This window comes from Vombatus ursinus, unplaced genomic scaffold, assembly GCF_900497805.2.
Source record: "Vombatus ursinus unplaced genomic scaffold, bare-nosed wombat genome assembly UNPS02014785.1, whole genome shotgun sequence".
In the NCBI taxonomy this organism is placed as follows: domain Eukaryota; kingdom Metazoa; phylum Chordata; class Mammalia; order Diprotodontia; family Vombatidae; genus Vombatus; species Vombatus ursinus.
The window spans coordinates 14,805,427-14,819,743 of NW_020954563.1; the positions used below are offsets into that span (position 1 = coordinate 14,805,427).

The 14,317-nt window shown below is 35.8% G+C and overlaps 1 protein-coding gene across 4 annotated transcripts in view; it reads left to right on the forward strand.

Moving 5' to 3' along the window:
* The window catches only part of UIMC1 (ubiquitin interaction motif containing 1), a 136,152-nt gene that overhangs the window by 39,181 nt on the left and 82,654 nt on the right, over window positions 1–14,317 (forward strand). For all 4 annotated transcript variants that reach the window (XM_027867152.1, XM_027867151.1, XM_027867153.1 and 1 more), the window contains exon 3: window positions 13,310–13,440. In XM_027867152.1, coding sequence (XP_027722953.1) covers window positions 13,318–13,440 — 123 coding nt within the window. In that variant the 5' untranslated portion in view covers window positions 13,310–13,317. The remainder of the gene's footprint in view (window positions 1–13,309; window positions 13,441–14,317) is intronic.

The following is a 14,317-nucleotide window of genomic DNA, read 5'->3' on the forward strand; positions in this document are numbered from 1 at the left end:
TTCTCCTAGTATAATCCTCTCTCACCCCTTAATTTTATTCTCCCGATATGACCCCTTCATCTTCAACTCACCCTGTACCCTCTATCTATCTATCTATATCTATATATACATACATATAATTTTTTTCCCTCCAACTACCCTAATACTGACAAAGGTCTCATGAGTTACAAATATCTTTCCATGCAGGAATGTAAACAGTTCAGCCTTAACAAGTCTCTTATGATTTTCTCTTTCCTGTTTACCTCTTCATGTTCCACTTGAGTCTTGTATTTGTAAATCATATATTTTCTATTCAGCTCTGGTCTTTTCATCAAGAGTGCTTGAAAGTCCTCTATTTCACTGAATGACCATTTTTTCCCCTGCAGGATTATACTTAGTTTTGCTGGGTAGGTGATTCTTGGTTGTAAACCTATCTTCTTTACAATTCTAATTCTTCTTTACTACATGACTAATGTGAAAATGTGTAATGTGAATTTATGTGTAGAGCCTATATCAGATTGCAGGCTGTCTTGTGATGGGGGAAGGGAGAGAGTAGGAGAAAATTTGGAACTCAAAATCTTATGAAAGTGAATGTTGAAAACTAAAAATAAATGAAATGACTTAAAAAAAAAAATCCACCAAGTCAGAGGGCCCCAGCTGTATGAGTGGGACTTTTTATGCCCTTAGATGATCAGGAAGCTGTGTCATGGAAACAGGGACCAATTAGATCTTGGGATGCTTTGTCACCTTTTCCTGAAAATTGATTCTTGTTACAGGAGGGGAGGGAAGGGTAAGCTTAACTTATGTTGCAGGGAAACTGCTCAATTTGGGAGTTATCTACATAGAGGTAATAGCTGAACTTTAAAGGAGTTGACGAACTTGATTCTAGTGCCTTCTTTTAGTTAAAAGTATTTACTATTTATCCTGCACGTAGCTTGCTTTGTATATATTTGTTTACATGTTGCCTCTTCATTAGATAGTCCCTGTCCTCAAGAAACACACAATCTTCTGCCTCTTTTGTATCTTTAGTACTTAGCGCAATGTCTGGCACATTGTAGGCACTTAATAAATGTTTATATTTTGATTAATTGAAATCACTGAAGATATAGTGAGAAAAAGAAGTGGGCCCAGGACAAATCTGTGGGGTATACTCATGCATATGAAGAAAAACAATAAAGTATTTATTAAACATTACCTGTATGTCAGCATATGCTGGAGCTGGGGATGCAAAGACAAAAGAAAGCCCTTGTTTTTAAAGAATTATATTTTATTGACATTGAAATAACATGTACACAAGAGTATATAAGTGCATAAGATACTCACTACATACAGGAAAAATTAGAGAGACGCTAATGAGAGATGAGAAAAGACTTTATTCAGAAGGCAATGCTTAAACTGGACTTTAAAGGAAACTGAGAGGAGAGAGTATTCTAGGTACAAAGACACCCATGACAGGAGAGTATTTGTGAAGAACATGAAGAAGATGAGTGTGGTTGGCTCTTACAATGTTAAAAGGAGAATAATGTATATATGACTGGAAATGTAGATTAGAGTCTGATTGTGAAGGGCATTAAATACCAAAGGTGAATGTAGATGACCCTTTGGGCAGTAGGGAGCCACTGGAATTTATTGGGTAGGGGAACAGCATAGTCAGACCTGTGCTTTAGGAAAATTAATTTGTAAATTGAATTTTTTTAATTAACAAATCTGTCTTCCTCATATCCCTTACTCTTTTGGAAGGAAAAACAAAAAAATTCTTATAAAAATAGACATAGTCAGGGGTGGAGCCAAGATAGTGGAGTAAAAGCAGTGACTTGCTTGAGCTCTCCCCTAAAGCCTTCCAAATACCTGTAAAAAATGGCTCTAAACAAATTCTAGAGCAGCAGAACCCACAAAAAACCAGAGTGAAACAAATTTCTAGCCCAAGACAACCTTGGATGGTTGATGGGAAAGGTCTGTTGCACCAGGCTGGGAGAGGAGCGCAGTTCAGTATGGGCCATGCAGGCAAAAACTGGGACCTCAGTGAATGTGGAGTAGCCCTCAGAGGACTGAATCACAGGCAGTTGTGATGGTTTCCAGACTTCTCAACCCACAAATGCCAAAGACAACTTAGGTCAGGAGGAAAGGTCTGTCAGACCTGGGTGAGAGAGGAGCGTATTCTGGCCCCAGTCCTGACGCAACCCTAGGGCAGCAGTTGCTTTTAGAGCTCTCGGCCCACAGACGGTGGGGGATCATCAAGTGGTTTATCAGAGGGGGATTGTAGGGATTGCTTTGCTGGTGCTGAGGCAGGATTCTCTTGCTTTGCCTGTGCTTGGATCTGGATCACAGTCCTGGGTGGTGGTCCTGGGGCGAGGAGGAGTGCTGGCGTGGTGGAACTTGTGGCAGCAGTGGAGAGGGAATACTTTTCCTCACATTTCCAAGGCAGAAAAGAGTGCTTGTGGTCTCTCCCAGAGCACAGGCCAGGAAAGGAGTAAACACCTCTGCATTGATCATACCACCTTGGAAGAACTGAACATTTACAGCTTCCTAGAAGTATCTCTGAAAACAGCTACGCAAAACCCCTGAAGCTTGGGACAGTACATTCTCCACACTGGAAGCAGACTCCTACCTTAACAAAGAGTTTAAAAGTCAAGTAATTGACTAGGAACTTGAGCAAACAGTGCAAAAAAAAGTCAGACCATAGAATCTTACTTTGGTGACAGAGAACATCAAAACGTACAACCAGAAGAAGACAAGAAAGTCAAAGCTCCTCCATCCAAAGCCTCCAAGAAAAATATGAATCAGTCCCAGGCCATGGAAGAGCTCAAAAAGTATTTTGAGAAGCAAGTAAAAGAAATAGAGGAAAAACTGGGAAGAGAAATGAGTGATGCAAGAAAATCATGAAAGGAGACCCAAAAAAATACTGAAGAAAATAACACCTTAAAAAATAGACTAACCCAATGGCAAAAGAGGTCCCGAAAGCAATGAGGAGAAGAATGCCTTAAAAAGCAGAATTGGCCAAATGGAAAAGGAAGTTCAAAAGCTCACTGAAGAAAATAATTCCTTAAAAATTAGAATGGTGCAAATGGAAACTAATGACTTCATAAGAAATCAAGAAATTATAAAACAAAACCAAAAGAATGAAAAAATAGAAGACAGTGTGAAATATCTCATTGGAAAAACAACTGACCTGGAAAATAGATCCAGGAGAGATAATTTAAAAGTTATTGGACTACCTGAAAGCCATGACCCAAAAAAGAGCCTAGACATCATCTTTCAAGAAATTATCAAGGAAAACTGCCCTGATATTTTAGAGCCAGAGGGCAAAATAGAAATTGAAAAAATCCACCAATCACCTCCTGAAAGAGATCCCCAAAGGAAAACTCCTAGGAATATTATGGCCAAATTCCAGAGTTCCCAGGTCAAGGAGAAAATATTGCAAGCAGCTAGAAAGGAACAATTCAAGTATTGTGGAAACACAATCAGAATACATTAAATTTAGCAGGTTTTACATTAAGGGACCAGAGGGCTTAGAATATGATATTCTGGAGGTCAAAGGAGCTAGGATTAAAATTAAGAATCACCTACCCAGCAAAACTGAGTATAATCCTTCAGGGGAAAAAAATGGACATTTAGTGAAAGAGAGGACTTTGAAGCATTCTTGATGAAAAGACCAGAGCTGAATAGAAAATTTGACTTTGAAATACAAGACTCAAAAGAAGCATGAAAAGGCAAACAGTAAAGAGAAATCATAAGGGATTTACTAAAGTTGAACTGTTTATATTCCTACATAGAAAGATGATATTTGTAACTCATGATTCCTTTCTCAGTATTAGGGTACTTGGAGGGAAGAAAATATATGTGTGTGTGTGTGTGTGTGTGTGTGTAGACAGAGGGCATAGGATGAATTGAAGATGAAGGGATGATATCTAAAAAATAAAGTTAAGGGGTGAGAGAGGATTGTATTGGGAGGAGAAAGGGAGAAGTAGAATAGGGTAAATTACCTCACATAAAACAGACAAGGAAAAGCTTTTACAGTGGAGAAGGAAGTGGGGGAAGGTGAGAGGGAATGAGTGAATCTTGCTCTCATCAGATTTGGCTTAAGGAGGGAATAACACACTCAATTGGGTATGGAAATCTGTCTTTACAGGAAAATGGGGGGAAGGGGATGGGAGAGTAGGGGGGATGATAGAGGGGAGGGCAGATTGGGGGAGGGAGTAATCAGAAGCAAACACTTTTGAAGAGAGACAGGGTCAAAGGAGTGAATAGAATAAACGGGATGAGATAGGATGAAGGGGAATATAGTTATTTTTTCACAACATGGCTATTATGGAAGTGTTTTGCATGACTACACATGCATAACCTATATTGAATTGCTTTCTCAGTGAGGGTGGATGGGGAGGGAGAAAGGGAGAGAATTTGGAACAAAAGTTTTGAAAACAAGTGTTAAAAATTGTTTTTACATGCAACTGGGAAATAAGATATGTAGGCATTGGGGTATAGAAATCTATCCTACTCTACAGGAAAATAAAAGGGGAAGGGGATAAGAACGGGGGTGTGATAGAATGGAGAGCAGATCAGGGGAAGGGGTATCCAGAATGCATGCTGTCTTGCGGTGGGGGGAGGAGAGAGATGGGGAGAAAATTTGGAACTCAAACTCTTGTGTAAGTGAATGTTGAAAACTAAAATAAAATTAATTAAAAAAATACATAGTCAAGCAAAACGTATTCCTCTTTTGACTGTGTCCAAAAAAAGTTCTCATTTTTCGCTCTGAGTCCACCTCCATCAGAGTTAGCTTTCAGAGCTCATTTTTATAAAATTGATGTTACAATTTAAATTGTTTTTCAGGCCATGCTTACTTCATTTGCTTCATTTCAAGTCTTTTCATGTCCCTTTGAAATTATCTACATAATATCTCATGTCATTATAATATTCCATTGTATTAATATTCCACATTTTGTTCAACCATTCCTCAATTGATAGACATCTCTTTAATTTCCAGTTTTTTGCCACCACCAGAAAAGCTGTTATAAATATATCTGTACACATGGGACTTCTAACTTTTTCTCTTATCTCCTTCAGGTATAGTGGTATAGCTGAGTCAAACGATATACAGTGTTTAGTAACTTTTTTGGCATAGTTTCCAGTTGCTTTTCAGAATGGTTATACACATTCACGTGACTAGTAGTGTATAAATGTGTCTCCTTACCCAGAGCAGCCCATTCAGTATTTATGTGTGTGTGTGTGTGTGTGTATGTATGTGTATAATATGTATTTTTTTTTGTCAATTTTGCCAAGCCAGTGTGCATGAAGTACAATCCCAGACTTGACTTAATTTAATTTCTCTATCAATCATTTGAACCATTTTTTTCATAAGACTATAGATAGCTTGAGTTTCTTCCCATATGTACTGCCTATTCCTATCCTTATACCATTTATCCATTGGGGAATGACTTCTTATAAATTTGAATTAGTTTCTTATATATCTTGAGAACTTGCTGTTTTTCTCACCTTTGCTTCCCTTTATTAGATTTATCTTTGCAAAAACTTTCTAATTTTATGTAATCAAAACTATACTTTACCTTCTGTGATTCTCTCTGTCCCTTGTTTGGTCATTACATTTTCTTCTATCCATAGATCTAAGAGGTAATTTTTTTCCTGTTTCTCTCATTTGTTTATGATGTGATCTTTTTTTTAATTAATTTATTTTGATTTATCAACAATCACTTCCATAAACTTTTGAGTTTAAAATTTTTCTCACTCTCTTCTCCCCCTCCCTCCCCAAAATGGCATGCAATCTAATATAGATTTTATATATACATTCCTATTAAACATTTTCACATTAGTCATGTTGCAAGGAAGAATTAGAACCAATAGGAGGAACCAAAAGAAAGAGGAAACAAAAAAACAGAAGGAAAAAATTGGCAAATAGTATGCTTTGATATGCATTTAAACTCCATAGTTCTTTCTTTGGATGTGGATAGCATTTTCCATCATGAGATTTTTGGAGATGTCTTAGATCCTTGCATTGCTGAGAAAGGGAAGTCTGTCAAAGTTAGTCATCATGCAACGTGGCTGTTAATGTGTACAACGGTCTCCTAGTTCTGCTCACTTCACTTGGCATTAGTCCATACAAGTTGTTCCAGTTTTTTCTGAAGTCTGCCTGCTCATCATTTCTTATAGCACAACAGTATTCCATTACATTCATGTACCACAATTTGTTCAGCCATTCCCCAATTGATGGGCATCCTCTCAATTTCCAATTCTTTGCCACCACAAAAAGAACTGCTATAAATATTTTTGTACATTTGGGTCCTTTTCCCATTTTTCTGATCTCTTTGGGATACAGACCTAAAAGTGGTATTGCTGGGTCAAAGAGTATGTACATTTTTATAGCCCTTTGGGCATAGTTCCAAATTGTTCTCCAGGATGGTTGAATCATTTCACAACTCTACCAACAATGTATTAGTGTTCCAATTTTCCCACATCTTCTCCAGCATTTATCATTTACTTGTTTTGTCATGTTGGCCAATCTGGTAGGTGTGATGTGGTACCTCAGAATTGTTTTGATTTGCGTTTCTCTAATCGTGATTTCTAGCATTTTTTCATATGACTATAGATGGCTTAATTTCTTCATCTGAGAACTGCCTGTTCATATTCTTTGACCATTTATCAACTGGGAAATGACTTGTATTTTTATAAATTTGACTTAGTTCTCTATATATTTTAGAAATGAGGCCCACATACAGAGACACTGATTGTAAAAATTCTTTCCCAGTTTTCTGCTTCCCTCCTAATCTTGGTTGCATTGGCTTTGTGCAAAAACTTTTCAGTTTAATGTAATCAAAATTATGCATTTTGCATTTCATAATGTTCTCTATCTCCTGTTTGGTCATAAATTCTTCTCTTCATGAATCTGACAGGTAAACTATTCTTTGCTCTCCCAGTTTGCTTATAGTATCAGCCTTTATATCTAAATCATGAACCCATTTGGACTTTATTTTGGTATATGGTGTGAGATTTTGGTCTATGCCTAGTTTGTGCTATACTCTTTTCCAGTTTTCCCAGCAGTTTTTGTCAGATAGTGAGCTCTTATCCCAGAAGCTGAGGTCTTTGGATTTATCAAACAGTAGATTAGTACAGTCATTGACTACTGTGTCTTGTATACCTAACCTGTTCCACTGATCCACTACTCTATTTCTTAGCCTTATTGCTTATTGCTTTAGCAATAAGAGAAGGAAAAGAAATTGAAGGTATTAGAATAGGCAAAGAAGAAACAAAGCTGTCACTCTTTGCAGATGATATGATGATATACTTACAGAATCCTAGAGAATCAAGTAAAAAACTACTTGAAATAATAAACAGCTTTAGCAAAGTTGCAGGCTATAAAATAAACCCACAAAAATCATTGGCATTTCTATATTTTACCAACCAAGCCCAACAACAAGATAGAAAGAGAAATTCCATTTAAAGTTACTGTAGACATTATAAAATATTTAGGAGTCTACCTACCGAAACAAGCCCTGGAACTATATGAATACAATTACAAAACTCTTATCACACAAATAAAGTCAGATCTAAATAACTGGAAAAACATCAGGTGCTCATGAGTAGGCTGAGCTAATATAATAAAAACGACAATTCTACCTAAGCTAATTTACTTATTCAGTGCTGTACCAATCAAACTACCAAAAAATTATTTTATAGAGCTAGAAAAAATAAGAACAAGAGTCGTTTGGAATAACAAGAAGTCCAGAATATCAAGAGAACTAATGAAAAGAAATGCAGGGGAAGATGATGTGATCTTTTATAACTAGATCATGTATGCATCTGGCATTCATATTGGTAGAAAATATGTGAGGTATTGGTCTGAATTCAATTTCTTCTGTACAGTTGTCCAATTTCCCCAAGTTTTTTCCCCACAGATAGTGGGTCCTTATCCCAGTAGCAAGTCTTTGTTCCAGTAGCTGAGTATTTTTGAACACTAGGCCACTAGGTTCATTTTCTTCTCTATATTGTGTGCCTGATCCACTGATCAGTCAATTTTTTAACAAGTACAAATTATTTTTATATTTATTGCTTTATAGCATAGTTTTAAGATCTGATGTTGCTAGGCCAGCCCCCTTTGATTCCACTTTTTTTTCATTATTTCTTTTGAGATTTTTTTAATCTATGAATGTCATTTTTTTCTACTTCTGTCAAGTAACCCTTTGGTAGTTTGATTGGCATAGCATTGAACAAACAAATTAATTTAGGTTTGTATTGTCACTTTTATTATATTGACTCATCGTAGTGACGAGCAATTAGTATTTCTTTCCTTATTTATGTCTGTATTTCTGTAAACAGTGTTTTGTAGTTTATTACAATTCTTGTGTATATCTTGGTAGTTTGTTTATTTTAAATGAAATTTCTCTGTCTTGCTGAGTTTTGTTGGTATCATACAGAAATGCTTATTATTTGTGTGGATTTATTTTATGTTCTGCAGCTTTGTTGAAGTTATTGTTTCAATTAATTTTTAATTGACTCTCTAGGATTCTTTATATCCTATCACCTGCAAAAAAATAATTTAGTTTCTTCTTATGCTTATCATCTCAATTTCTTTTATTTTCTTATTGCTGTAGCCAGTAATTTTAGTATTTAGTCAAATAGAAGTAGCAACAATGGACAGATATCCTTGTTTCACTGCAGATTTTATTGGAAAGGGTTCTAGTTTATCCCTATTACAAATAATGTTTAACTCTTTGCTTTAGATATAAGCTATTTATTATTTTAATAAAGGTCTTTTTATTCTTTTGTTCGAACAGAAATGGATGTTATATTTTGTTGAAAACCTTTTCTGTGTCTGTGGATATAATCATGTTATTTTTGTATTTGTCATTAATATGATTAAAGTTCCTCATATTAAGCCAACCCTGTATTAGTGGTATAAATCTAACCTGGTAATAGTGTATAATCTTTGTTATATGCTGTTTCAGCTTATTTGTTAATGTTTTATTTAATATTTTTATGTCAATGTTCATTGACAGTAGTCTGTAATTTTCCTTTTAAGATTTGAGTTTCCATGCTTTATATATCAAGACCCTCTTTGTGTCAGAAAGAATTAAGTAGAATGTTGCCTAAAACACATCTGTAAAAGATGCATTTAATATTTCTGCCTTATTGCATTTGTTTGTGAAGTTTTTATGCCCTAATTCATTGTCATTTCTTGTAAAGGTGCCATATATAGCTGAAAAATATGTATACTTTCTATTCTAGTTCAGCATCCTCTAGAAATTTATCATATTTAATCTTTCTACAATTCTATTCAAGTCTTTCTTTTTTGTTTAGTTTTAAATTTAATTTATTTAGGTCTGAGGTAAATTGGGGTGTCCCTCTAGTGTGGTTTTAATGTCTGTTTCTCCCTGTTGCAATTTAATTTTTCCTTAATGAATTTGGATGCTCTACTATTTGGTGTATATTTAGTATTGCTATTAATTCATTGTCTACAGTATCTTTCAGCAAAATGTACTTTCTCTACTTATTTCTTTTAGGTACATCTGTTTTTGCTGTTGCCTTTTCTAAAATCACAGTTACTACTTCTGCCTTTTATTTTTACTTCGGCAGAAGCAAAATCCAGTCCTTTTATTTCTATGCTTCTTTCTGTTTTATATATGTTTCTTGCAAATAACGTATTGTTTCATTCTGATTTCTGATCTATTCTGCTAGCCTTTTTGTTTTATGGGCGATTTCATCCCATTCACATTTACCATTATAACTGTTAGTTGTGCTTTCCCCTCGATCTTATACTCTTATTTTTTCCCTTCTCTTTGTTTCCTACAACACTCTGTAAAATTTTTCTTCTGACTAACCCTTCTCTTAATCTATCCTCTGCTTTACTTCTCCCTTTTCCTTAATCCTTTTCCCTTGTTTCCTGGTTGGATGATATATTTCTGTACCCAACTTGTGTGTGTGTGTGTGTGTGTGTGTGTTCTTCCCTTCCAGTTCATAAGAGAGAGGTTCAAATGTCATCTGTTCCTCCCACCCCTTCCATGTTATATTGACTTCTACTTGCATATCTCAGTTATGTGAGATAATTTTCCCCATTCTTCCTCTCCTTTTCCTCCCTGCCCCTGGGTATTCCTCTTTCCTTCTCTTTTCAATCTAATTTTAAGATTATCAAAATATAATAAAATCACTCCCAGGCCTTCAGTCTAATTAGACTCCCTTTTTGACCCCGATGATGATAAAATTCTGAGGGGATATATGTATTATCTTTCAGTATAAGAATATAAACAGTTCTGTCCTTGTTTTAGTCTTTTATGATCATTTATATCTTCCTTTTTATGCTTTTCTTGACTTCTTTGTTTGTATGTTAAAGTTCCTACACAACTCTGGTCTTTAGTAATGCTTGAAAGTTTTCTTAAAGGTAAATTTTTTCCCCTGGTAGAATTATGTTTAGTTTTGCTGGATATTTTTGGTTTTAAGTATATATATTTTTTCTTTCTGGAATATATTTCATGCTCTCCTCTTCTTTGTTATGGTTGTTGCTGAATCTTGTATGATCCTAACTGTGGTTCCTCAGTACTTGAATTCTTTCTGTCTGTCTGTTTGCAGTATTTTTATTTGACCTGAGAGCTCTGGATTTTGGATGTATTTTCCTGGGAGTTTTCATTTTGGGGTTTCTTTCAGGAGGTAACCACTGCATGCTTTCTGTTTCTACTTTGCCCTCTGGTTCTAAGACATTTAGACAGTTTTCTTTTGTGACTTCTTGAAATATGATGTCTCGGCTCTTTTTTTGGTCATGTCTTTTGGGTAATCCAGTGAATCTAAAATGATCTCTCTTTCATCTGTTTTATAGGTCGGTTGTTTTTACTGTTAGATACTTTACATTTTTGTCTGTTGTTTCAATATTTTGAATTTGTTTTAATCTTTCTTACTGTTTCATGGAGTCATTAGTTTCTGTACAGTCAGTTCTGATTTTCAGGGAGTTATTTTGAATAAGGTTTTGTATCTCTTGTTCCAAGCTGTTAATTTTCTTTACATATTTTCTCCCATAGTTCTCATTTTCTCCCCATTTTTTTTCTACTGCTCTTATTTTTAAAATCTTTTTTTAAAGCTCTTTAAAAAAAAAAAAAACCAAAACTCTTGCTTTATCTTTTCCAGGAATTCTGATCTGTGCCTTAGCTGCATTTTCCTTTGAGGCTTTGCTTGTAGATATCTTGAAGTCATTCTTTTCTTCTGGGTTTGTGTCTCGAGTTTCCCTTTTATTGTAACAGCTGTTTATGGTGGGATTCTTTTTTTGTTTGTTCATTCTTCTAGTTTGTTTCTTGACTTTGGGTGTTATGTTAGGGCTAGACTTGGTGTACTTCTGGGGGTTATTTTTGGGCTGAGCTTTAGTCTTCTTTGGTACTGCACTTCTTTATACGGGATATTAAGTGTTGTGTTCCCCCAGGGTCTCAGGAATAGCTCATGCTGGGAACTTGAAAGTTTTCAGTGCTCCCAGTGTGAGGTGATCCAAAATGAAGTCTTCTCATTACCCTCTAGGTCTAAACTCTGCAAATTCTTGACCCTTGTATATGTCTGAGCAAGATGTCTTACCAGCTTGCTCTGGTCAAAAGTTGTAGTAGTCTGCTGCTGGACTCAGTTATTTTTGCTTGCTGGTAAGCTCTGCAGGTTCAGAACAACCAAATTGGAGACTCTCCTTTGGTCTCAAATTCCTGCCCTGGTTGTTCCCCTTTTTGCAGTCTTCAGACTGGGCTGAAGACTAGAACTGAATCCTTGTTCTGCTGTTAAAACTGTAGCCACACAGCTTCTGTTTGTTTCTGAACTTGTTCCTTGCTCAGTACACAGCTGGTGTCCATGACTATGACCACTCTTCTCACTTATCCCTAGATACAGGTTATCTTTTCTGCCTCCTTGGATCTCTGACCTGGAACTGGATAGTAAGTGACAGAGCTGTCAGATGGCACTCTTTCCTGCATCCTGCACTAGTTGAGGAACTGCCTAGTACTTCTTGCTGTCCCGCTACACAGCCAGAGTCTCCTCTTTCAATCCCTGAATGCTGAGATACTCCATAGGACTTGTTTCTGGTTTAATTCTGTTCCCTGCAGACCTCTCTGTCTGTCTCCCTTTGCCATGGGTGGGGAACCTGCAGCCTCGAGGCCACATGTGGCCCTCTAGGTTCTCAAGTGAGGCCCTTTGAAGGGAAATCCAGACTTGAAGTTTGGGCTGCACTTGAGGACCTAGAGGGCCACATGTGGCCTTGAGACCACAGGTTCCCTACCCCTGCCCTGTACCAATCTGGACTAGAAAAATGACTTGTGATTTTTTTTTTCCTTGGATTTTTCCTTATCAGGGTTAGGTCTGATGTGTTTTCTGGATCTTTATGGAGGGGATCTGGTGGGAGAGCTGAGATGTTCTTATTCCTACTACTCTGCTAGTTTAACTCCCTGTTACTATAATTAAAATGTAATATTAACTGAGACTAATAAGGTCAACTCTAGTTAGAGAATTTGCTATAAGCAGATTTAATAGGTCCCTTTTTTCTTTCATTATATCTTTATATTTGTGAGAGATGGCTATTCACTTTTCTTTTGTATTGGTGACTGGAACCAAGTAAATAATGGTATGGAGGAATTGAGTAGTATTTGAAATCTTTCAAATGCATATGTTTATACATATATGTTTATTTGGCTGGGAAAATTGATGGCTTTTTATCTAGGAGTAGGCTGACACAATGGAGCATGCATTATAATTGAATGTTTTGGAATTAATTTGTAGTTTTTCATCAGTGATTGGGGCATTGACAGCAAAAAGAATCACTGGGTCACACAGAATTTAAAGTTTTGAGAAATACCTATAAAGGTGATTGTACTATGTGTTATTAAAATAGTCTCTTTGTTGTCTTTTTTTTTCTTTACCAACCCCAATGAATACCTTATGGAAATATTTAAATCCCAGTTCTCCTACTAAATACCTTGTGGCCATGAGTCAGACCTTCACCTCTCTGGTCCTCAGTTTTCTCTTTTATAAAATGAAGGTTTTGGGCTACATAGATCAACTTTAAAATCTTGTGATCCTAGGAATGCTGAGAAATTCTGTGTAATTCACAAAATTGTAGCTTTTTTTGAGCTGAAATAGAAGTTATTTGAGAAACTTCAAAATCTTCCATGAGATTTTGGCCACAGTGATGATTGTAGTATTTTTGTTTCTGTAGGAAATAGTGTGGGTTTTATTGACTAGTAGTTGGTTTTTTATATTCCTGAAAAATTTAATACTGTTTTGAACTTTGGCAGAATAGGACCATCTGCCTTTCATTGACCAAACTGGAAAAAACATTTTTGAAATAATCGAATTTTTCCATGCATTTTAGCGTTAAAGATGCCTCGGAGGAAGAAGAAAGTTACAGAAACTACTGAATCTGAGAGATTGGAGGAGGAGAATCAAATCCTCAAAGTAAAGAAGATGGAAAATTTATTCATTGTCATATCTGATAGTGATGAGGTTAGTATTATGAAAAGTAGAACTCTAACAACCCAATTTAATGTGCTATACTGCCTGGATTTGGAGTCAGAAGATCTGGGTTCTGATCCTGTGCCTGTGATTTACCACCTGTGATTTATATCATTTAAGGTCTCTGATCCTCATTTTCCTTATTGATATGTAATATAAGGAGGTTGGACTAGATGATATCTCAAGTTGCTTCCAGATTTTACAGTTATGATTTATAAGTTAGCCCTATTTATCCTTGGGTGCAGGTTATGTTTTTGGGTTTTGATGTCACCTGCTACCCTTTTATTTTTTCCTTTAAATAATATATTATGGTATGGTTGATAGAAAGCTTGATTCAGAGTCAGAACAACCAGAGTTCAAGTCTTTCCCCTGGCACATATTGTTTAAACCTCAGGCAACTTTGTATTACTATATAAGTTGCAGAATAGTTGCCAGTCTTCATGGCTTGAAGTTTACCAGGTCCAAAATAAAGTTTGTTTTGACAAACTTTACATCCAACAAAAACTCTGTGAAAATATTTTCTTGAAAACATTTAAGTAAAACCATTTAATAGTGATTGCTATTAATGATGTATTTATTTCAACAAGTGTTTGCTACTTTTCCACTTTTGTAGTTTATTTTATAAAAATAAGTTTTTATTGATCTGTTTCTTACATCATCATAATTATTTCAAGTATCCTTCCCCTTTCTCCTCCCAGATAGTCATCCCATATAACAAATAGTATTTGTTAAAGAGAAAAAAAAATCAGCATAACTAATCAATACATTAAGAAAATCCAGAAACATGCAATATGTAACAGCTATGGACCTCCACCGCCACAAAGAGGTGGGTTGGAGGTGTCTTCTTATATATCTTCATTTGAGTCCT